At 38.7% G+C, this 25,717-nt stretch overlaps 1 protein-coding gene across 6 annotated transcripts in view; it reads left to right on the forward strand.

Moving 5' to 3' along the window:
* The window catches only part of ELF1 (E74 like ETS transcription factor 1), a 116,150-nt gene that overhangs the window by 75,501 nt on the left and 14,932 nt on the right, over positions 1-25,717 (forward strand). For all 6 annotated transcript variants that reach the window (XM_067563187.1, XM_067563185.1, XM_067563191.1 and 3 more), the window contains 6 exons: positions 3,412-3,586; positions 14,512-14,619; positions 15,306-15,470; positions 20,477-20,560; positions 21,683-21,875; positions 23,567-24,037. In XM_067563187.1, the coding sequence (XP_067419288.1) occupies positions 3,412-3,586; positions 14,512-14,619; positions 15,306-15,470; positions 20,477-20,560; positions 21,683-21,875; positions 23,567-24,037 (1,196 nt within the window). The remainder of the gene's footprint in view (positions 1-3,411; positions 3,587-14,511; positions 14,620-15,305; positions 15,471-20,476; positions 20,561-21,682; positions 21,876-23,566; positions 24,038-25,717) is intronic.

A 25,717-nucleotide genomic window follows, 5' to 3' on the forward strand; every position in this document is an offset into this window, starting at 1 on the left:
TTTCCGAGATGAGGCGATGGAACAATATGTTGGTTTGCTCATGTTAAAAAGTTTTGGTGGCTTTTCTTTGAAAAGTCCTAGCACTCCATGCTTTGGATCAGAAACTTGAAATATAGCAGGGAGATGGCCTTTGTGTCAAGCAACCATAATTCTGGAATTTTAAATTTTTTGAGTGCTTGATTTTTCAACCTTAGTATTCTTTTAACGTATTTTGGCCATGCTTGCACAATGTGTTACTGTCTTAGTATTGGTTATATTGGGGATTCTCAAACATTTTCATACCCTGGACCACATCTCAATAGCGCGATTGTCTCTTGGAGATCATTTACCCTCCAGTTCATGATCACGTAACATGCTGTGGCAAATGAAGTAATTCCATACCTATAGAAAGAATTTGACTTTATCTGTTTTTAATGTTTTATTTTGTCCTTTTGTCTTTTTTCTTTTTCATTTCAACTCCCTTCATATCGGTTCTGGAAACAAGTAGAGCCAACACCATGTGACCAGTCTGCTCTCTGAGGGCCAATAGTGGTCTATGGGCCAAAGTTTGGGACACTCCAGGGTAGAATACTGGTTAATTTCTATCTAGTCTTCAACTGCAGAATCAGTCAGCTATTTCAGATGGGCAAATGATAGCCTTTTGTCTCATCATGCCATTAAGAAAATTAGCTGGCTTGATTCTTAAATGGGATAATAGTTTTGTGAACCATTTTGATATAATATTAATAAGCAGACAGATTCTGATTATGACTCAAATAAGAGCACTCCTTTGGTGTTCATTACTAAGTCTTAGTGGAGCTCATTAGTCTGCCGAACTGCTTAGCAGCAGTCATCTTTTCTGACTCTATGACTTTGTGCCCTTTCTGTCTTGGGCTATGTCTAGACAGATGGTGGCAAATTTGCTGCTGTCAGATCAATTTATCCGGATTAATTGAGAGGAAGTGGAGACACACTCAATCGACCTGGAAATTGATGCTATTAATCTACCTCCACCAAGTGGAGGAACGCTTCGTCGACCGGATGGCATTTCCTGTCGGCACAGTGAACTGAAGACACTGAAGCAAGTTACGTCGACTGCCACTGAATTTGGCAGCAAATGTAGACATAGTTTTGGAGTCATTCATGTTCACACAGGCTTCTCCTCAGCTCTAAACTGTTCAGTTCCTAATTTTAGTAGAAGTGCCAGAGGAGCCTTAGCTAGGTCTGCTTGTTGATCATTTGATTGCTCTTGTAGATGTTATTTTATTTTGATGCCTGTATTTTGAGGCTCTTACTTGCTGAAATTCCATTAATTGGCTTTTGTGTTTATTGGATTCTTAATTCATCATAGAAGCCCACTGAAATATATTATGGATTTTGTTTAATTTGAGCCTTATTTCCTGGTACCCATTTACCACAATTGTTGTTGGAACATGTTTTTAAAAAATACTGAATGACTTAAAATATTAATTCCTGCTTTTCAGAACTTTTAATGGCATCTGCTGCTACCATTAATTCTCTTCCTGGGTTTTTGCTGAGAGATACTTGACCTGATAGCCGTCATTTGTATTGAGCCATTGACTTGGGATATATTATATTTTTCTCACGCTTTAACTGTGTGCAGTGATCAGATTATGAGATGCAAGTAATGCCTAAGAAAATTCATAATCATAAGATCTTTTCTTGAAGGGTTAAAAAAATTGATTGAACTAGATACAAATCTACATACCATGCTCTTCTGAAGTGTATGCTAGCCCTGTATCCACCCACACTCTTTTGCTTACAGAAGTACTCACTCACATAACCTTTCTTTTAGTTTGTCAAATTCATAGTGTTCTATATTTTTGTAGTATGGAGATTGCTGAAAGAAATCTTGGAGTAATTGTAACAAACTATGCTACCGTCAGCTAGTGAATCTCTTCCTGCAGATGACCTTTTAGAAGATTTGCAGTAGAAAACTTTTCTTTGTTGTAACAGTCACTTTCTGAAAACCTCTTCCTGTTGAGGGACTGCCTTTTGAAAGAATGTTCATTTTTAAATTACTGTTGCTTGGCTTGACATGCTTCTGATTTGCCAGCTGCATCATTTATTCTACATCTGACAAAAAATAGAAATTTACAGGATGAGGTGAAGACAGAGAGTGGATACTGCAGTGGGGAGGAAAGGACAGAGCAGCAACTTCAAATTAATAGAACCATAGGAATTAGTTGGAAAACATCTCCCTCCCTTCTACTCCTCCAGCTAGTGCAGAGTTATCACCCTATGGCAGTGGTTCCCAAGCTTTTTGGCTCAAGGGCCACAAATATAATTTTTACAACCCTGAAGGGCCACCAGTCTATCAACTCATAAAAAATGTATTCATGTATACACAATTAAGGACTACAAATCCCTACATATTCAAAGTAAACATTTTGATGCTACTGTGCTCATTTTTACATTCGCTATTTTACACCTACAAATTACTCACAGTATGTCACACAATCACAAACAAAGCACTGTGTAGATGAGTGACTGTCACTATACACTGAAGTACATGGCCTGGCAGCTAAGTCACAATGGGTGGCCTGCTAAGTGCAGGCCAAACCGGAAGACATTGCTTGAGGAGAGAGGCAGGACTCTAAAAATCAAGGTGGGTCCTGGCTGCTGTATCCCTCCCTCCCCTGCACTGCAGCCAGATGGAAAGAGTTCAGCAAGTAGGCTGCCTCCTTGCTGATCTCCTATCCCCCTGGCTGCAGCAGGGAAACAACGCGCATCCTGTAGTCCCGTGTGCACCATCAAGGTACCTAGGCAGTGGCTCCCTTCTGTAGCCAGTGGGATGGGAGATCAGTGCTTCCCTCCCTCTGGCTCCAGCGGGGACCCTAGTGCCTAGGTACCTAGGCAGAGCATTTTGCTGTGCTTCCTGTTGGAACCAAAGGAGAGAAGTGCTGATCTCCCATCCCACTGGGTGCAGCAAGGAGCCTGAACTGGTCTTGTAGCCCCACGGCAATGTGTTTCACCTGGATCCTTAGGCAGCAGCTCCCTTCTGCAGCCAGCAGGAGGGGAACAGCAGGCCAAAGACCCCGCGGGCCACTTTTGGCCCTACAGTATGTTTTCTAATCCTCTGCCCAGTCCATTTTTGAAGTGTGGTTTTACTCTGAAAAGTAACTCTGAGAAAGTGTTATCATAGGGATATATATTAATTGTTTCTCAATTATTTCTGTAATAAACAAGCTTTTCCAGTACAAAGTAATCCTTTTGGAAACTCTTATGATTATTTTACTGTTATGTGGCCTTATTCTACAGCTGTGCCGATTTGAATGTTTAAGGACTGCTGTGCATTGATATTATTTGATCCTGACAGCCTAATGTTTTAGTAACACTTTGTAGATGTGGTAAGATTGAAATATTCTAGATAGTCTAAATAGTTTGTCTTTTAATACTTCTTTTTCATAGCTTGGTGATCCATCCATTTTCCCTGCTGTCATTGTGGAACATATTCCAAGTGCAGACCTCCTACACAATTACTCTGGCTTAGCCTGTGTTGATGAATCTAGTGACATGATTACTGAGAGTTCTCTGGATGTTGCAGAAGAGCAAATCATAGAAGATGATGACATCACCCTTACAGGTTTGTTACAGACATATTTCTGTAAGGTGTTATTGTAATAAGATGACAAAGACTTACGCTGACAAATGTTTTCATGACAAAGAGCAAAATTAACCGAAGTTCTGCCCATACCAAGTAAGGAAGAAATGTGTAGGACTATACCATGTTCTTTGCTATGAAGTAAACAGTTTTCTATCTAAATTGTTTTTCAACGAAAAATTGGATTTTCAACTTAAGGCAAAAACGTGTCTGCTTTCTGTGGAAAATTTTGGAATTTGTAGCCAAAACCAAAAATTTTCGGTGTTTGAATTTCTGTTGAAATGTTTTTCAGTCAATTCTGTTTGCCACATTGCTAACAAGAAAGCATTTTTAGCTGCAATTTAGCAATATCTTCAGTGTCTTCTACTTTCTAATATTTTTTTAAGGTTGATTTAAGTTTATTTGTCCTGTGTTAAATGAACAAGAGTACAAATATAAGCCACAGAAATAACAACAGCCATACTGGGTCAGACCAATGGTTCATCTAGATCAGTAGCCTGTCTTCTGACAGTGGCCAATGCCAGGTACTTCAGAGGGAATGAGCAGAACAGGTAATCATCAAGTGATCCATCCCATTGTCCATTCCCAGCTTCTGGCAAACGGCAATATCCTGCCTATCTTGGCAAATAGCCATTGAAGGACCTATCCTTCATGAATTTATCTAATTCTTTTTTTAACCCTGTTATAGTCTTGGCCTTCACAATATCCTCTGGCAAGGAGTGGTTTCAAATGTGGTTTCAAACTCCAGTGAAAGTATTCTAAAAATGACACTGTTTTTATTTTACTTGAAACATATGAATTGCAAAAAGCTATTTACATCCAATTTTAAAATTGGACAGTGAGCCATGTTAGCCAGAGTAAGAAATTCAAAAGTTTAAGATTCCAGCGACAAGAATAAATAGACATTGTTACACATTGTTGTGTGTCTTATGGTTTGCATTTTATAGATAAATGCTACACATTTTACCAGGAAAAAAACAATAGAAAGCATGGGATTACCCAATGTGGCAAAATTATGATGCTGTTGGAAAAACAAGTAGCAAAGTTCTCTTCTTCCTCCTCCTCCCCTTCGCCCCCCACAAGCCACTTAATACTGTAACTCTAGTTCCCTAAAATGTATCAAGAAAACATGAGATAGAGCAAGTAGAAAATATTTTTTTAACTGGCATAAATGTTTTATTATTGAGTGCCATTAATGCTGTACAATACAGAGACAATAACATAGATGCCACTCCTAAGGTATGTCTACACTGCAAAAAAACCCAAAACCATTGTGTTTGTAACTCAGATTAGCTAACCCTGGTTAAAGTGGCAGTGAAGACATGGTAACTCATCTTTTAACTTAGTTAAGCAGCTCCAGTTCTAGCTTCTGAGCCAAACTGCTGTGCCTTAACTGCCATTTTAACCCAAGATAAGAGCACATCTTTTTTGCAGTTTAGAGTCTAAATTGGACAAAAAGTACATTGCAGGAGTTGGAAGCTTCCACTCAAAGTAGTGTTGAAACTTTTCTTTGTGCTTTTTATTTTTGTAAAGCTTTTGTCCTCACTTACTGCTAGGTTCTTGGTTTTATTCAGAAGTTTTTAGATAAAAGCAGTAATCTGTGGCCGGATGTAAATCATTATATATATTTCTGAATGTCTTTATCCACCTGAGAATGCGCCAGTAGCCTTGGAATACGTAAGCCAATGAGGCTTACTGGTATAAATGTATACTTAGAACACTACAAAAGTCAGTTTGGAGCATTAACAATGGCTCACTTTGAAAACACAGAGCTTCTATATAGAAGTATGCCAAAAAAGAATAGCTCAGAGAAAGTGAGAGAAAACAAATGCAGGTCTTTTAGGAGGAAGGGTTATTTGCAGCAGGCAGGTAGCTCAAATCTTACAGGAAGACATTGAGTACACCAGTCATACAAAGCAAACCTTCAGCAGGTTTCTGTGAGTCACAGAGGGGGTGGATGTCTTGCTGGAATTTAAATTAAGGTATGAGTAGCGCCTGTTTCTTTTTCTTCTTTCAGTGATGAGGTGCCAGACATGTATCATCAGGACTTGGTAAATGGCAATAACATCACTATAAAAGCCTAACCTACCAATCAGAACATGGTTTTGAACCTTGTTTCCATAGTCATACCCTAATACACTAAACCATCCACACTGAAGACCTGTGCTAAAATATTTTAGGTTACAAGTGAAATGAGTTTCTTCTTCCTTCTGCCATCAAACTGTTTGTAGTGGATTAATGTGCATATTTAAAAAAAAAAACCAAAACTCAGAAAAACTTGATAAGATTTGTTGTTCTTACTCAGAGCAAATTGGCATGAACAGTTCTCAACAAACAGTTTTATTTGATGAATTTGGCCCCTTTTTTCCATGACTGAATTATCCTCAAACAGATTGTGACTTTTATAAATCTGTTAGTTCAAGACTATTAATGAATGTGAACATATTTCCAGTTTGGACTGCTTGCAAGCTACTTGCTGTAACTATTGCTTCAAGTACTTGCTATTAGTTATTCACAGTATGTGTAAACGATCACTAGTGTTTTCCTTCCTAAATGGATGACTCCTAAATGCACAAAGAGCATTTGAAATGGCTGTCAGTGTTTTTTGTAATTCCATATTCAATTAATATTTGTGTGTGAATATGTATCTACATTACTCTTTGTGAAAATCTGTTTTTGTGAACATTCATGTAAACATTGGTTGCTCTCAAATATTCATGAGAAGGAGAGATTAATACTATAGTGAGGCTATGATAGTGCCTCCCCAAACCGAGTGAAAACATGCAGTTCATTTAATTGATGAAATGGGAGAAGTTCTAGCATCCTTGGAGGCAAACAACTGCCGAAATGGTTAATACTCTTCCCTGTATTTCAAGCACTCTTGTCTGCCATAAAGGCAAAGTGCTGAATGAACGGGAAGTATGGTACTGAGCAGATTATTGAAGTTAAGAAGAGGTTTTTTGATTTGTTGTTTCTCTGTTCACCAGACACTAGCTACTGTGCAAACTGTTTCTTTGGCTCAGTGGAAATTACTATAATACTGGAGTTTTGTTTATAATACAGAGAGTACAAAGCTCAGAGTTCCCTCAGAAACATCTCATTTTAGGTTTTTTGGATGTCTGGTAGTTTTATTCCTGAAATAAACAGGGAGTCTTTCAGGTCTGACGTGTGGGGCTCCTTCTTGACCCTGTACTAGGGAGTTTCTTTCCTAGCAGTAGGACTGTGTGTGACTGCCTGAGAATGTTATGTAAGATTCAGCAGCAGTGCCAGCCCTGAGCTCTGTAGGGAGTCGCTCTTGCCTTCTGTAGTGTCTTATTGGCCCATTAGTGCTGCCACTGGGGTGCCTGAGGGACCAAGGCTTTTCGGGCTGAGTAGTTAGGATTGTGGGGCCTTGAAGCACTTTCGGGACCCCCGCAGCCTCAGCAGGAAAGGCGATGCAGTAGGGATCAGTCTGGGCTCTCACTGAGAGCTGGTTTCATACTATTCACCCCCCTGGATCCCCATGCAGGAGGACAGAGCTGCAAACGCCTCCTCGTCTCCCCACTGCTGGTCAGCGGTGCCAGGTGGGAGCTTTCCCCGCTCCTGCCTCCTTCCCTCTTGGGGCGGTGGTGCTGCAGGGAGCTGGAAGTGCCCAGTATCGAAGTTATCCCCGGCCTCCACCCGCCCCTACAGGTTGCTAGCTCTGTGCATAACCATGCTGCCCGCGGGGCCATGCTGGGGCAGGCCTGCACCAGCTGGATTGGTTAGTTACAGCAAGCACTGGGCATCAGGGGACACTAGTTCTTGCTCCCTCCTGCCCTGGGGGCCAGCATGCTCCTGCTCCCTCGTGCATGCTGCCTCCTGACCCTGTATTATCCTTCAAGTCTGTCTGTTTCCACTAGCAAAAACCTATCTGGGGCAAGCGTAGAGAGGGACAAACCATGTTTGGCATATTTGAGTAGGCTTGTGAAATGCAAGTACAGTATGTCTAATTTAAATAACAACTCAGCCTGTTTTTCAGTTGCTTTTTACTTTCCCTGATGTATTCCTCTGGGTTTTAACTTCATCTATTTGGTCTAAACCCAGAAATACATTATTGTACTTGGAGAATTTGTGCACATTTTATTCAGCCATTTTTTGTATTAGGCAGTTGAGGGCAGTTCTCCCATTTTAAAGATTAGACTTCTCCCTATGACATTTTTGCTCACAAAAACAACAAAGCTTGAACTCTAAAATTCTAAACATCACATGTGGCTAGTCCTTACTGAGGAATAGTTCTAGGAAAAGTCTGAAATATGTTTTAAGTTACAGGGAATTAAAAATTCTCCTTTTAAACCTATGCAGTATATTGGTATCATCCTTTAACTTACACTAAAATAAATCAGCGTAACTCCTCTAAAATGAGGGGAGCTAGCTTTTTAGAAGTACTACAGTTCCTATAACATTACAGACAGGTTTTTCGGTCCACAGAGTGATACAGCTGAAATCCTGTAAAGCAGGGTTTCTCAGTCTTTTGTTTCTGACACCGTTGTCATCGTCGTATATATATATATATATATATATATATATATATATATATATATATATATATATATATATATAAAGTGTGTGTGTATATAAACCACAAACTATAGCCATAAGTCCATTAACTGTTTAAGTTTCATAATGAAAGGTGCCACAATGAAGTTGCTAGATAAAAACATTGTGTTTTTTCAGTTGCTTTTGTAGTTAGGTTGATTACTCAGGTTTATTTGGGTTTTACTGTCTGTTTGTTTAATTTTGGCAGACTTGCCTCTCCTCCTTCCCCTTAAAAAGAAGTATTACTCTGAGGAATTGTAACTCTGAGGATTTTGTATGGTCAGTTGTTGCTGATCTAAGAAGACTGTAAATAATGAATAGCAAAGTAGTAAAAGATGATTTTTAAACACACTTGACCTAAAAGTAAATTTTTTGTGAAAAAGGCAGGTTAATTTATTTTTTCTACTGGGAGATATGGTGGAAAGTATTTTATATTGGATGAATTTTAAGATAAAATGTTCTCATTAGATGGTATGGTATTTTCATTATTAATGTCCTTGATTATAATTATAATGCACCTAGGAATATCCAGCTAATCAGATCATGCAGCTGGTTGCCACCTTTTCCCAGTCCACACACACAAATATCAAAGTTGTCATCTTGTGCAGCCGTGCATCCGGTGGACTGCACCTCAGCACTGTTTGGTGTTGGAGATGCTTTTTATTTAAAAACAGTCAAGTAGCTTTCCCCCCCTTCATCCTCCCCAATATTTTGTGATAACTGGCACTCATTTATGCTGGGCTTCTGTTTCACTGGTGCTGGTGGTGGTGGTGGTTCTGCGCCAGCTGGTGGCAGAAGATGGCACTTCTCTTTCCTGCACCCAGGGCTGTGGATCAAGAGCATCTGAGCATGGGTTTCTTGTAAGCTGACAGGAATGTTTAATAATATGTTTATAAATTGCCATGGCCTGTATAATTCTGTATTATGAAATGCTCTTGTTCATTGTTTTTACATTTCAATAATCACCACTCCGAATGGTTCCTGGTACTGAATATAACCCAAACAGCTCCTATGTACATTTTAGAATAAACAAGAGAATCCTTATTGTTCTCAGTTATAACAGTCCAACAAGAAAAATGTGTATTCAATAATAAATTAAATAATATTAAACAGTTTGAAGAATATTTAGATAATACAGAATATTGTAGCATAAATCCTTATAGGTTCTGTTTGGTATAGTGCCAATAATTATAGACAAGATTTTCAATTGCAATGTAATTAAGTTGTTGTGAACAACAGTCCTGGGATGAAAACTAGGATTGCTATTCAGTCACAACATCCTGATGTTATAATAATTTTCTTTTTAAATCATCAAAATTTGTTTTTTAAACAACCTGCCAGGAGCAAGTTACAATTGTTGTAAATAATGTTACATAAAATGAATTTTATTACCAAGTAAAATTGAGAGGTCACTGCTGTTGAAATGCAGTTTATTTTCCCCAAAAAGAAAGGTTAACTGCTTTTTCCAACAATCTCAAAGTAATTTACATGAATTGGTCAATGACCTTAGCAGTAGAGCATGTAGATTACACAACACTGTAATATCACCCACAGACTGAGCTGTGTTTCTCTCTTTTGAAATGTGTGGTGGTGTCTTTTCAAAAAACAACAACGTTTCATCATATGTCTCTGTTACAAGGAATCTTAAACTATAACTTGGGTTTCCAGTTTTAGGCAACAATTAAACCAAAAAAACTTCAAAAAAGTACTCTCCAAAATCTTTTCAATTGCACAAGTATATTCTACTGAAAAAGGCTGTAAATCTATATTACTCGAATCTGTACCTATTTCTTCATGATGCCAGCCATTTCACTTTTTTTTCTTTTATCTTGACTTGCTGGCATCTCTGCGCACTGTCCATACTGGAATAGGAGATAAATTTAAATACAGCTGTAACTACACAGTTCTTATGAGGACAAGGACCCTCATTGTCCGTGCTTTAATGCTGATTGTCAAAAATGCTGACAACCAAAGACACTAGACAAAGAGAGTGGGGTGGTATAAATCTAAATGGTGGAGGGAGTGAAGCATTTGGTACAACTGGAAATTGGGCACTTAAGTGGCCTGAGTGTTAGGAACTCAGCTGAATAAATATCAGAAGGTTTAAAAATGTGTTTTGATCAGGACTTGAAAAAGACCACTTTCCCTGAGCAAGTGGGAATTTGGATTTGGAGAGGAATCACAGGATCTGATTTGAACTGCTGCTCTTTTCCTCGCTATGAGGGAAGAGTTATGGAACAGAGAGCCTATTGGCAAAGACTTCCAGTAACTATGGCACAATACCACAAACACCATTCATGGTAGAAACATAACATCTGATAGCGTTTGTGGAATAAGGCCTTAAATGAGTGGCTTGATGGAGTTTTACTTAGATAGTAAGGAATTTTTTTATCGCCTGGAAAAAGAAAGCCACAATTACCTTTCCTTCTTATGGTATGGAATTTTTTCACATTTTAAAAGCATCAGTTCAAATCTGGTGCAGCTCAATACAAACACAATTCACTACTGTCTGGCTGGTGTTTCACTGAAGTGAAATGAATGGGGTATTTCTTCCCTGTTCTTAATAGACAGGTGTCCACATCACAACTGTTAGAAACTGGAATCCTCACTGACAGTATTAGGAGATAAACCAAAGACTGAAGGGACATGAAGGTTGACTTGCCTTCTTCCCATTGAGATTGGTTCTCTTAGAACAAGATTGAGAGCAGGGCTGCATGGTGTGATGGCATACTCTGTGGGGTGTGATTTCTAAAGCAGGTGGTGTGCATTAAATTGTACATGCACATTGACAGGGTTTACACCAAATGTTCCTTAGTGCACTTTAAAGTAGTGCTATTTGAAACAGTACTAGATTAAAGCACACTAGGGAATTTTTAGTGCTCACCAGCACTAAATATTGAAGGGCACGTGATTACATCAGTATTTTTGGGTGATCTCTATTGTAATAATATTGCCACTTGGATTGTAGACATTTTGAGCAAGGATCATTATGTGATTGTACAGTACTGAGCACACTGGAACTGGGGCCATTTGATGCTACCGCAGTACAAATAATATAAATATAAATGCTGCTGCTTTCTAACATAAATATATTGCTTTTATGGGAAGAAAAGAGTTTGGGGCTCGTGTACTTACGTATTATGTTGTACGTTTTTTTTCCCCTTTTAGTGATATTTACTGATTACCACATCCAAATAAAAGCTAAAGAGGGAGGGAAAATGTGAACCAGGTTAATTACAGAACTGAAAAAGTAACAGCTGTTTGGGGACATGGGGAAGGAAATACTAATACAGATATTTTTATCACTTTGACAAATCCTAGAAGTGGGAAGAAGAATGTAAGGGAATTTCGCAACACCGGTCTGAGTTTGGAAGTTGAGGCTTAATTAAGCTTTTGCTATAGATCCCATCCAACTGGCTGTCGTTCCTAAAATATATCTTTAAATTATCCAAAAGATTTCCAGTTGAGCATTGCAAAATTGTGTTGAAATTTTACAGCCCAAGCACCAAATCAGCTTTCTACCACAATGATAATGAAAAAAACTATATTGATAATATACTTGACTATCAAAACATATTATATTCCTGGGCAGGTACTGTTTTGCAAAGCTGCTTTCATTAATGATCTGTAAGCAACTGATTTATTTTTTGGATCCTTTGGTTTGCAGTTTAAGATGGCAAAGTTACAATAAACTTTGCAGAATGGGTTTAGTCAGCCCCTCAAATCAACTGTTTCTTCCTGCTTTTTTTCTGCTAGTCAGATTTATATTCCTTTTTAAAGTTCTGTTTATTTCCTCACTACTTATGACTATTTTTTTTTTTTGTTCAAGTAATGCAGTCAAACTTTTTATTTTTGCATTAGACAGAATACTAGTGCTCTGTTCAGGCTTACTGTGAACATTGTCGTTGAGGGCCTGCTCTTTCAAGCTCTCTTTCATTGACTTCAGAGAACTGGGGGAGGTGAGGCCTACAAAACTGTTTCAGGTGGCAAAGCTCTTATTAATTTCAGTGAGGAAAAGCTCTCAAGACCTAGGGAGAGGTTGGATGGTGTGTGCGTGTGTGAGAGTGAGAGTGAGTGAGTGAATCCTTTTATTTCTTTTTTTAAATTGGTGACTGGAGTCTATGATGGCCATCCTTATGAGAACTAGTTCCTGCCAAGTCCCCAGGCTCTGATAGTAGATTATCTAGTAATCAAAATTTGTTTTAAAAGCTCTTTCGGCATTGCATATTTAACTCTATGTTGCACTAAACCTCCAAATGGCCTAGGATTTAACTATGTCTCAAAACTACCTATGCCGTCTTTTGGAAACTGTGAGTGGGGTCGAATGTCTTGTCTGTGCTGGAGGCTGAACTTAGTGGGGGTGGACAACAGGATAATTTTGTTACCCTAAGCATCTCTATATATACATCCTACACACTACTGCAATATCTTTACATAAAATATGCCTTAGGAGGTATCATTTGAAAACTAATAACTCACTGATCATTAATATTCATGTATGATATCTGTATGTAGTGTGCATTAATGAGTTATGGCTATAAACTGGAATTATGACGAAAGTGTATTTAAACCAGGCATGTCAGGGAAGTTGGTAAACAGGTCTGTCTTAGACAAAGAAACGTGTATTTGATTCTCTGGCCAGTCCAGTCTTCAGGCAAAGACGATGAAGGTCTATTTTTACATTTTGGGTAAACGAAGCTCGTACGCAAACAAGTGGAGGAAGAAAGAGCATTAGAGCTTCCTTCACCCCAAACTCCATTATCGCCTTCCTCACAGCTTGAATAAACTCAGCTTTGGGGGGTAACCATCAGAAGAATCCATTTAAAAGATGTACTGGTCTGTAAAGACGGGGGCTGAGCCTCAAGAGATAAGCAATTGAATTAACTAATACAATTTTACTGTATTATGAAAGTGTATAGATTGAGTGAGGTGTTTTCTGAAATGTCACTGTGAAACGTATTAACACTATATGTGGAAATAGGTTATTTAATGATGTTATGCTTTAAAGTCTGTGGCCAAAAAGGGAAAAACATGTTCCCTCCCACATCTGAGAGAAGACAGCTATTTACCTGTCTCCTATGTAAATTAAAGCATAGTAGAATCAAAACCTCATTTACACAGGGGGGGGGGGAGGGGGAGGGAGGGATGAGAAAAGGAAAGAACAGCATGAGGTCATCCTGCCTCTTGAAATAAAATAATTGAACTTTGGAAGATATAAGAAAAAGACAGAAGCCATTTTTGACAATCCTCACTAGACAAACACAAGGGAACAGAACTCTTGCAATCTGAGAAATTCAGCAGTTGAAGTCTCTGGAAATCTCATATAAGAAAGACCCCATTTTGAACAAAGCCTGCAATTTTCTGGGTTAAGTTTTAGATTTTTAGATGCATGTTTTCACTTTTATTTGCTTGTAACTGTTTCTCTCTTTGTTCCTTTCACTTGCCATCGCTTAGCATATGTCTTATTGTTAGTAAGCTTGTTTAGTTTTACTATAAACAAACTCAGTGCTGTGTTTAAACGGAAGGGTGTATTCCCCCAGTTAATTTTTATAAACTGTGATGTGTTTTTGTGTCTTTAGAAGAATAAACAAACCCTATTATTTCTCTGAATTGCCCAGGAGGTGGCTGGACATAGCAGAGCACATGATTTGGGGGAAATTCAAGGCTGGGAGAGTGATGGGATCACCTGACTGCTTATAACCAAGGCTGGTGGAACCAGAGTCAGCCTGTGGGACTGTAGACATAGTGCCGGGGTCAGAGTTGCTGAACAAGGGCTATCTGCCATGCAGGCACTTCATTGTGACCTGCATGCTTGTGGGCATCCTAGGTTGCGAGTTGCAGCAGCAAAGCATTGTAAGGCACTCAGAGTCGGAGGGCAAGTGGTGGCACAACCCCTTACTGGTCTGCATTGCACCCTGAACCCCATGACATCTTGGCAAGTGGTTTCTTAGTCTGGAATTTGCTCCCTTTGGTCCACTAGAGACACAAGTTGGCAGTTCTTTAAGGACATGGTGCAGAATACATTGTATACTTTAGTTATTCTTTTCAGAGCTTATAGCCAGGGGAGTTCTTATTGCACATACTTCATCAGTGGATGAAGACAGTAGAGACAAAGCTGGGGCAGGATATATCATAGTTTTTATAAACTATTTTTAAAATGTAGTTCTTTAACTATATGAAGATACTTCTAATGTACATTTCCTACCCAAATATGTTGTCCCTGCTAAATAGTGTGTAGTAGTTAAATGTGGATATGATATAATGGTAAAAATACATGGGAACAAACTTCTTGTAAAGCTTTAGCCCAGGCTTCACCTTGTTACAAATGATTTATTTTGTCTTGCTTGCAGTTGAAGCGTCTTGTCATAATGGAGATGAAACAATGGAAACTATTGAAGCGGCTGAGGCTCTTCTCAATATGGACTCCCCTGGTCCTATGTTGGATGAAAAAAGAATAAGTGAGTTTAACAGTAGTGAATTAAATTTATATTTGCCTTGTTTATAAGCAAAATTTGAAGAAACTCAATCTATTATGGGTTTGTGATTATATATAAAAATAATATAAAAATGTGTGGATAGGTGGGACTTTCTGGCTTCATGTGGGGTTTGTTGGTAGCTTCGACATTCAACATCCCAACATAGCCAATCATAATAGCACAAGCTAGTCAGAGTCCAGAGTCAGACATTGGAGGTCATAAAAGAAAGTGAAATAAAATAGGATGTGTCTGTGTGTGAGGTTTTAAATGTAATATTGTGCTGACATGCTGCAGTTGATCTGGTTATTGGGTATTGTATCTCACGTTGGCAAAGTAACTGACTGTGTGCAGATTACCATAAATAAGAATGAAAATGTCATGTTGTTCTGTTGTGTTCACACAAAATCTTAGCTTATGTTTCAAGTATTAAATTCTTCTACTACATTATGATGTGTGATCATGTACAAACCTCATGAACAGACATGTTCACTTGTGGGCTGACCTTTTCTGCTGTGAAGACCTTAATTATAATAATACATTTTATGTACATTAATTATGGCTTGACTTTGACCTATTTAAACGTCTCCCTTAGAATTGGAAGTGGTTTTTAAAGTTCACTTAATTCTGTAAAAGCATTGATAATGTCTTCTCTTTTTTTTCCCCTTAAGCAAATATGTTTGGTACATCTGAAGATGAAATCATTGTTGCTCCTATTACCCATGTATCAGTCACACTTGATGGGATTCCTGAGGTGGTGGAGGTTCACCAAGTTCAAGACTCTTATGCTGAATCATCAGACACTCCAGAACTTGAGCAGCCTAAGAAGAAGAAAGGTAAGGTGTTCACAGGAGATGTGCGTTTGGAATGGAAAGTGCTTTGAGGTGTGCTTTTTTCTCCTTGTGTGTATATAGCATAGTTTAACATTAATGGGAGCTACATATAGGCATCAAGACAAAATAAACTAAGGTTACTCAGCTAGCCGTTTAGGAAAAGCACATTTTTACTTGTGATGAAGTGAGAATTTTCTGTAGTATTTTTATGAATCCTAGGCATGCCTCAGTTTCCCTCTTTGTGTTGATTGCTACTCACTGGGTGTACTGGAACAGCACAGAAGGGGGGAGGTCTCTCTCTCTCACCTTGCTGTCAGGGAGGAATGAATAGAATGAAAGAACCAGTTTAGACTGAGGGTCCAACAAGAAAAAGAGATGCCCCAACAACTGAACAATCAACACCTAACAGCAGACAGGACTTGGGAACTGAGCTGGAGAACAAAGTGTCGGGGGGCTTAGGAGGTTGGACCAGGGAAGACAAAGGAGGAGAGAGAGAGAGAGCGCCAGAGATGGAGTCCATCACAGCTTGGCTAGCTTATCATGGCACTGGTTTAACTGGGATTGACTATGCCTTAATTTCTGTGTCTCTGTGCTGACCTAAAGAATTTTCGATTTGGTGTGCCAAGGTTATAAATGGTTACCTTGTTTTGAAGAGGTTGCCTGTGTCACTGTAAATACTCACTGAGGGCATTGCGCCCTGAAGGAGTAGAGTACAAGCCTCCCATAGGGCTCGTGCTTGGCTGGATTCACTGCAGGGATCCACGAAGAGAGAGACAGAGATTGCTGTGCCAAAGGCCCAGTCTGGGAGTTGTGGAGGTCATGGGCCTGCCTCTGTGGAACTGTGTGGGTTCTTTAAGGCCTGGCACACTAAAGGGGTCACTTCTAGGAAACTGGTTACAGGCTGGGGTATAGACCAGACCCTCTGACTCCAGGACACTTGTACACTGAGCAAATGTGCTCAGATTCTAATAGTGGTGTTATTGGGATAGATAATATGGAATCCTCATGACCCACAAACATGGATTTCTGCTATACCATCTTTATAGAGTCACTCTTCAAAGCAGAACCACTCTGTAAGTTATAAGACCTTTTGTCATTTAAGTGTTATAGTAGTTGCTTCTTCAATACCTCAAGCATTATACTATTAACTTAGCTCATTTACCTAAGACAGATTTGAAAAGAGTACTTTGTTTAATTTAGCATTAGATAAAAAATATCCTGTTGCACTCTTTGCTGGAAACTATTGGAGAATTGTCTGGCTTGAAGAATATTTCTGTTAAGAAAATGAGAAAAGGGCTAAGCTGTGTAGATTTTACAGCTACAACTGTTGATAAGTGATTCGTTGCTAGACAAAATGCTATCAAACAAGTTTTCTGTAAACATCTTATGATCTGTTTCTTTGTCTGGTGCTGGTGGGTACTAACTATTAGGACAGTTACACCTTCTTAATAGCCCGATATTACATTGTCTTGATGTAATTTCAGGAATGTGAAGATGTGACTACATGCTACTTAGCTTATGGCTGCTGTCTCTCCCAATATGGCTGCCATTGCTTAGACAAAAAAAACCCACAAGGCTTCAGACCTTACAGTGGTTGTTTCATCAAACTACCAAATGTTACCTCAGTCTCCAGTAGATTGAGCCTCAGCCACCTAGTTCTCACTCAAGCTCCAATTTCATTCAAACATTAGGCAATTTAATTAATTCCTATCAAAATCAGATCAATGTTGATGTGAAGCTGGCATTCTCAGTATACTGAAGACACTGTAGCCTATGTCTCCTTGCTCACCTTCTCAGTGTGCTTGTATATGCTTCATATAGGTGGGGAGATGAGATGGAGTTCTTCAGCACCCCATCTGACTGAGCCCTCAGGGCAGAAGAGCATCCAGCCAAAACAATCTTATAGGACTTTTTGCCCCAAAGCAGCTGAGCTATTCATGAATGACTCCTCTATCCCTGGTAGGGATCACAGACATGCAGTCCCTCATGCTCAGTGAAATTAATGATTCAAAACAATGTATCTTAACCTTTGTTATATACTGACCACCTGTGACAACAGAAATATTTCAGCACTTAGAACAGAATCATAGAATATTAGAGTTGGAAGGGACCTCAGGAGGTCATCTAGTCCAACCCCCTGCTCCAAGCAGGACTAACCTCAGCTAAATTATCCCCAGCCAGGGCTTTGTCAAGCCGCACCTTAAAAACCTCTAAAGATGGAGATTCCACCACCTCCCTAGGTAACCCATTCCAGTGCTTCACCACCCTCCTAGTGAAAAACTTTTTCCTAATGTCCAACTTAGACCACCCCCACTTCAACTTGAGACCATTGCTCCTTCTTCTGTCATCTACTACCATTGAGAACAGCCTAGCTCCATCCTCCCTGGAATCCCATTTCAGGTGTTAAAGGTTGCTCTCAAATCCCTCCTCATTCTTCTCTTTTGCAGACTAAACAAACCTAGTTCCCTCAGCCTCTTCTCATAAGTCTTGTGCTCCAGCCCCCTAATCATTTTTGTTGCCCTCCACTGGAGACTCTCCAACTTCTCCACATCCTTTTTGTAGTGGGGGGCCCAAAATTGGACACAATACTCCAAATGCAGCCACACCAATGCCGAATAGAGGGGAATAATCACTTCCCATGATCTGCTGGCAATGTTCCTACTAATGCAACTCAATATGCTATTAGCCTTCTTGGCAACCAGGGCACACTGCTGACTCATATCCAGCTTATCCACTGTAACCCCAGGTCCTTTTCTGCAGAACTCCTTCCTAGCTCGTCAGTCCCCAGTCTGTAGCTGTGCATGGGATTCTTCCTTCCTAAGTGGAGGACTCTGCACTTGTCCTCGTTGAACCTCATCAGATTTCTTTTGGCCCAATCCTCCAATTTGTCTAGGTCACTTTGTATCCTATCCCTACCTTCCAGGGTATCTACCACTCCCCCAGCTCAATGTCATCTGCAAACTTGCTAATGGTGCAATCTACCCCATCCTCCAGATCATTAATGAAGATGTTGAACAAAACCGGCCCCAGGACCGACCCCTTCATCCCTCTCATCTAGCCATAAAGAAATGAAGGGTGGTTGTGACCCCTAAGGTTGAGAACCCATGACCGAAAAAGTTATCTTTGTTGATAACTAGGGTGACCACAGTTTCTGTCCCATACCCAGCCCTAAATCCTAAGTGACTGAAGGAAGAAAACGGGGGGATTCCAAATATTGCCAGAGTTGTCTCACCAAAACAGTTTCAACAAAGCTTTTTCCTGAACGAAGATCATGCAAATACAGATACGTAGCAAAATTGTAGATGTGAAAATATGGCTGTGTGAGCAGAGGCCTTGCAATGCCTTCTTTAAAAAAAAAAAAAAAGTTGGTATGCTGCCTACCCACCCTGCTAAAGGAGATATTGACATTTCAGCCCAACAGTAGGCCGAGCTGACCTTTACCAATCAGTAAAAGATGTGATTCCAGTTCACCATTTAAAACTCAATGTTCCTCAGCTTCTACAAAATCTCAGTCAGTAAGCAACGATTGCTGAATTGCAGAGCATTTGTCCCCTGAAGACATTGCTCTGGTACTATGAACCTGACAGGTCAGTCTGGAACCGAGTAGTTTTAATCACAAAGTAATATGAAAATTACTCACAATGAGAAAATCTTGACTCTGTAATGGAGTTATGTTGTTATTTATTAATTGTATTATGGTAACACTTAGAGGCCAAACCAAGAATGGAGCCCTATTGTGCTAGGCGTTGAACAGATGCATTGTTTGCATGCTACACAGGCAAGAAAAATTCTTTGAGCAAGGGATCCCCTTTAGGAAAGGGATCCTTTACGCAGGCAAGCCAAATTCTTTGGGAGAGGGACCGTGAAATGACTTTGTTAGAGCTGGGAGTAGAACCATGATTTTTTGAGTGCCAGTTTGGTCCTTCACCCACTGGTCTATGCTCCTTCTCAACAGAGCAGAGATAATATGTAAAATAAAATATTCACTGTGCCTAGACATTGCCAAAGTGCCAGAGGGTAACTGGGAAACCTGCTTTGCCTAGTATTTGCCAGAAAACTCAGTCTTGATGGTTCAGGACCAAAACACACTGCTATAAAAACTGACATTTAAATGAATGGGGAGCAATAGAGAAACAGATTCTGGATTTTGTTAAGAAATACATGTGCATGATTTTCATTTTTGACCCTACTCAATTTTGGATAACTTCGTTCTTGTCAGGAGCCTTAACTATTCCCTCATTCCCTCCCATTCTTGATCACCTAGACCTTGAAAGACAGCCACCATCTTTCTGGCTAAAAAAAGGATGTGATCCTTTTTCAGAACCTATTTATATCACTCCCTCTTTGGCTGGAGGTGGCACTGCTGGGCAATGAAACATAGTTGCTTCTACCCTCCTTTCTAGCTACTTTCTATTTCTATAGAAGAATAATACAGAATAATTTCTGTATTTCTAGCTACTGCAGGCCAAATGCATGAGAAATTAAGATTGAAAATGAATGTCACATAGCAGTGTGGACCACTGCTACTAGTGGAGTTTTTTTCTCACATACTAAAGAGCTAAAGAATCTTGTTTTGTCTCTAAATTAAGTTTCGGTGCAGTTAGACAAGATAGTACCATATATTTTATCTAGCTCTTTAATTTAAAAAATGCAGTTACAAAAAAGATGAGCTGAATAAACTAGTATATTAATTGTCTTTAGGTGCCCTAAAATGGACAGAAAAATATACAGATTTCAAAGCAGAAGTATATAGTTTATGTATCTAGCTTTGGAAAAATAGGTAAAATCTTCGAAGTAAAAACAATCAATCCTGTCCTGAACGCCCTCAATACCTGTTACCTTCAATGAGCATTGAGAGTGCTCAGAACCTTACAGGAATGGGCCATTAAGAAGAATGTAAGTGTTGAGATGGAGAGGAAATATATCAAAGGGAGATATTTAATGACTTAATGTGCTTTCCCATATCTTATTTTTATGTTGAAATGTATGTAATGGTGGTTTCATTTCAGGGAAAAAGTCAAAATCTTCTCGTCCTGAATCTCCTACTACAACTCCAAACATATCCGTGAAAAAGAAAAACAAAGATGGAAAGGGTAAGTGTGATGGTTTAAGTAGAATGTTTGTCTTTGGTGTTTTAAATTGCAAATTGAATCTGTGTAAGCCTACAAACTTTCGCAGTATGCAAAAATAGGTCTTGTGTTGCCATGTGCTCAGAAACGTGGTTGCCATCTTGTATTAAAGCAGGGAAGAAGAAGCGCAGGAAATCCTTTTGGAAGATGCTCTGTTCCTGGGAGGAATAATCCATTCTTCATCTTATTAACAGGGGATCTTGGGAGATCTTCAACCCCCCACAACTGCTGCTGTTTCAAGTCAAGTCTAGAGGGATACTTTGCATTGTAGTAGTGTTTCTTGGGATGCTGTTGCTTCAACAGCTGATATTTGGAAACATTCTCCATCTGCCTGTTTCTAATTCTGCTTGATTCTTAATCTGCATCAAAGCTGACAGTTGTGTGGCAGGAAGAGCAGGCCCCTTGTTTAAGAAAAGAAGTGAAGCCACCAAAAGAAAGCTGTCACAAAAAGTTTCCTGGTACTCCCTTCTGTGTTGTCTCTGTCCACCTCTGCCCATCACCCCCATAAATAAAATCAAAACCTAAACTAACATAGAATATAATTTGTCATCAATCATTTTATTTGATAGTAAAGTATTCAGCAGTCTCTTCCTGTTTTTGCCTATGGATCACTAATATGTTTCAATTGCTTTGTTGTTGGGTATGATTTAAGCTATTATTTACTCCACATATTATATGTAATTATTAAAACATGAAAGTAAGGAATTCTTGAACCTGTGAAGAATCATCCAATGGGCTCCAATTCAGCAATGTATTTAAGCACCTGTTTAACTCCCAGTGACTTCACTGGTACTTTAGTGTATATTTAACTACTTTGCTGAACAGGGCTGGACTTGAGCTCTTTGCTGATTCAGAGCCAAAAATGGCAAAATAATAATATTCTGTTAAGAAATAATTCAGGTGGATTTGGAAGGATAGTCAGTTGTGGGGGATTATCAACCTAAATTACAGTCTGTTCAGAAAGTAATAGGCACTCAGTTCCTGGAGCTTTGTTGTATTTGTAACTTTAATAAAAATTAAGAAATCAATTTAACTGTGCATTTGGGGAGGTTTATATTTCCTGAAAGGCTTTTTTATTTATTTTAGGAAATACAATTTACCTTTGGGAGTTTCTCTTAGCACTGCTCCAGGACAAAGCCACATGTCCCAAATACATCAAATGGACTCAAAGAGAAAAGGGCATTTTTAAACTGGTGGATTCTAAGGCTGTGTCCAGATTGTGGGGAAAGCACAAAAACAAACCTGATATGAATTATGAAACAATGGGCAGAGCTCTCAGGTATGTGAGTTTTTAATAGTTGATGGTTTTTGTCATAGCATCTTCATATACTGAAAGCTTGTAGTAATCTGTTTAACAACAGTGAAAGGCTTTTTTTCCTAATATAAGCTCTTTTAAATAGGGAAGCTGTGTTTTCCGGGGGGAAAAGACTCAGGAAGGGGAAACTGCAGAAATCTAGAAGTTATGAGCTTAATTTGAAGTTTCTACAGAGCAAACTATGCAGTAGAAGATTTAAAAAGAAAGATGAAGATATACACTGCTGTCTGAAACTTGCTTTATTGGAATAAATTTTTTTGTGGGTTTTACAAAGTGCTTAAAGTGCAAATATATGTAATTCTGTAGAAATCCTGCAAACTCAGAGCTTTTCCTTTCTCTTGGGTCTGGACTTTTTTTACATTCTTTAGTATGGATAATATTGGACTGATTGTTTTAAATGAATGCAACTTTACTGAAGAGGCAAAATATTGAATTTATATATAGTAAGCTATACAACTTGTGTGGAGTGTGGTTTTGATGCTTTGTGTGTTTAAAGAAATAAAGGTAGATCATCCCTTACCTAAAAAATTAGTCACATCCATTGCAAGTGTAGCACCTTCACTTCTGTTGTAAAGCTGTTGGAAAACTAACTGTGTGTTCTAAATTAAATGCAATCATTTCCATGATCAGTTATCCTAAGCATTACTGGCAACTGGTATATCTCCCACAGTAATTAATAATGTAGGAAAATTTGAGTAACCAAAACTTCTTCAAAACCAAGCACAGATAGAGTTTCAGAAGACTGAAAAGTCTGAGTGACAAGCCTTTACAACAGACTCCCATAAACTAAACTTAAAAGGTGACCATCAAATAATTTGGACTAATTGTATTAACTTTAGTATGTGCCAAATGACCCAGTTTCAAATCCAGATATGAGGGTGTTCCATCCCTTCAGAATTCGTCTTACTTCCCCAATTTGCATGTACAGATGACTAGAAAAGCATCTAGCCATATATGGGTATCCGTGCAGACTGAAAACTTGCTCAGACAGAAAAGTTTGTGCAAAGTAGATGAAGAATTGCACAAACGTAGATGGATGCAAGCCTAATTTTTAAACATCTTCTGTATTGTTTGGGGCTTCTGTCTACTACTGTAATATAAATAATAAATTTGCTTAAAGCACTCTCCTGTCTTCCCCCCTCACCCTCCATCATCTTGCACCCTTATTGTAATCTTAATTTGTAAACACAATAGAAAGTAATGTTTCCCTGTCCTCTTGCCTTTGCTTTGCAAGAACCCTGTAGCTATAAGTAATTTAGTTCTTTATATATGCTATATATGCTACTTTGTTTAGTAAAGAAAGAACCTGAATATTACAGAGATGGGTGATTTGAGCCAAAATATTGCTATTTTATCAAGCTTATCAAAGTGTCATTTAACACTCTGCATTACGATAATACAAATAATAATATTGGTAGCATGAAGTGCAAGTTGCTTTTAGTGCTTCTCGGTTGATATATATATATATATATCCTTTATTATAAAGAAGGGTGACAGGAAATGTCAGTAGGTTGTGATTGTTTTTTAAAACTCGCTATTTAAATTTATAGAACCTAAAAACAAAAATCCCACCACTTCATTGTTGATGATGAATTGTCTTTATTCATACTAGTTACGTTATATAATTTGTTGATGTATGTGCCTCCTTTGAACAGATATTATTACCAAAGAGGTATACTGGCTAAAGTAGAAGGTCAGCGCTTGGTGTATCAGTTTAAAGAAATGCCAAAAGATCTTATCTACATAGATGATGAGGATCCAAGTCCCAGTACTGAGTCTTCAGATTCATCTTTGTTGTCAACATCCGTGACCAATAGAAACCAATCAGGCAGATCTAGAGCATCTTCAAATACAGGAACAAGAGGAGGATCCGCCACAGTTCTAAAAACAACAGGGAACTCTAAGTCTTCTAAACTTAAGGAGCCTGTGGAAGTTGTACAACAGCAGATACCTGGTTTTGCATCAGAAGTTTTGAGGACAATGCAGTCTGCACAGCCAGTACATCCAACTCAGCTTTTTCGGACAGTTCATGTAATGCAGCCAGTTCAAACCATCACAGAAGGACATGCAACTGTAACCAGTAACATGCATGATGAAACGTTAAATTCCTCTGTTCAGAACATAAGGTAAGAAAATGTAAAAAAGTTGATTTATGAACATTTTCGTTATCCAGTGGCTACGTTATATTTTGCCATATTGCTCTCCTCTTAATTTAGTTATTATTACATGAACACGGTGTGAATGATCGATAAATATATCTGGTTTTTCTGTTACCTTGTAAAATGGGTGCTCTGCTAAGACACTATATTCAGGAAAGGGAAGAAAATTGCAAATCTTAATTCTGCCAGCATTACAATAGCAAAGAATCCTTAGGACTTAGAGAAGAAAGCAGCAAAAAGTTAGCATTCTTGACAATAGTGCTTTCTGTTTGGTTGGTTCCTGTCCCACTGGTATGAGAGTGTTTTTGAGTTCTGCTTTTACTCAGTGAATGACAGCATTTCCAACATTGATCCAAATAATGTGTGTTCACATCAATGCTTTTTAAAAAGAATTTTTTGGGGATTTAAATTGATTCTTGACATACCTATCCCTGTATAAGTTGCATCATGTCTCTTCTCCCCTTTTTTTGTATTCTCCCTCTTAGCACAAGTAATAACAGGACAAAGCACTACAATGGCAACCCACTGTCATTGTTGGAAGAACAGCCAGTATGCTGGTAAAAGACAGTTATCAGTGTGGTCTCCTGAGACTTTTGTATCTGAAAACTAAAGTTGGGAGACAGTTACGTTTCAGTGCAGCCCTTAACTGATAGGTTAGCTGACCAGCATTAGACACTGTCAAGTACCTTTATGTTACTGTTTTGCACCTTCAAGTCACTGGTAGTGTACTGACTAGAGATGCCTTAAGAACAATTACTTAGAGCTGTATCCCACTGAAACGTTATTTTGTCATTCTGGAGTTGCAAGGGAGGAACCGTCTTACTTAAAATCTTTAAAAATTACAACACTAAATTGGGTGGGTGTATTTTTTTACACTTAAAATTAGCTATTATGACAAGACCCCAGCACTTAAGGCCACATTTTGCCATTAAATGACACTAGTAGTATTTCCCTCTTTTTTTTTCCTTCTCTCTTCTACAAATATTATTCAGTAGCATCTATCAAATTTGGAATTGCATGAATAGGTCCACATGGAACTCTGGCAATTTTAAATCAGTAACATTAATCAGATCAGAACTCCCATTTTCCAGTTTCAAGAAGACAGTTTTACTCTTTCATCTATCTGTGCTGAGAGAATGATCTTTTAAAGACAAATAATAATTAAATCACCACTGATCTAAAAGAGAGACTGCATGGAATCCAGAGTGGCAGAATAGCCAGGTTTTTAAACAGTGAGGTCTACAGCTGGGCCATGCTGCCTCACAAACCGATAGAATATAAAGGAGTCAATAAAAAGTTTTAAGGAGATACAGAGAGTAGTCAGGAAACCGAAGATTTTCTATATGTAGATAGTGAAATATATGGGACATGACATACCAAGACTTCAGTTTCAAACCAGAAAAATGATTTTACGTTTCTTACTGTTTGCTTGGGATCAAAGTAGTTTTAGGTACTACACCTGCCCCATAATCTCTCTGCTAATTGTTGTTCTAAAGGAAATGTAATCATAAAATGTTTTCTCTCCCATGTGCTATATGAAAAACCTAAATAAATCAGGGGAAATGCAACTAGCTAATGGACTATGCAGAGGAAACAGCGATCAGTGAAACTGACTATATCCAAAGTGTTGTCAAATGAAAAAGAAAC

The sequence above is a fragment of the Emydura macquarii genome, unplaced genomic scaffold (assembly GCF_026122565.2).
Source record: "Emydura macquarii macquarii isolate MOO-44397 ecotype Brisbane River unplaced genomic scaffold, CSIRO-AGI_Emac_v2 contig_2473, whole genome shotgun sequence".
NCBI classification, from domain to species: domain Eukaryota; kingdom Metazoa; phylum Chordata; order Testudines; family Chelidae; genus Emydura; species Emydura macquarii.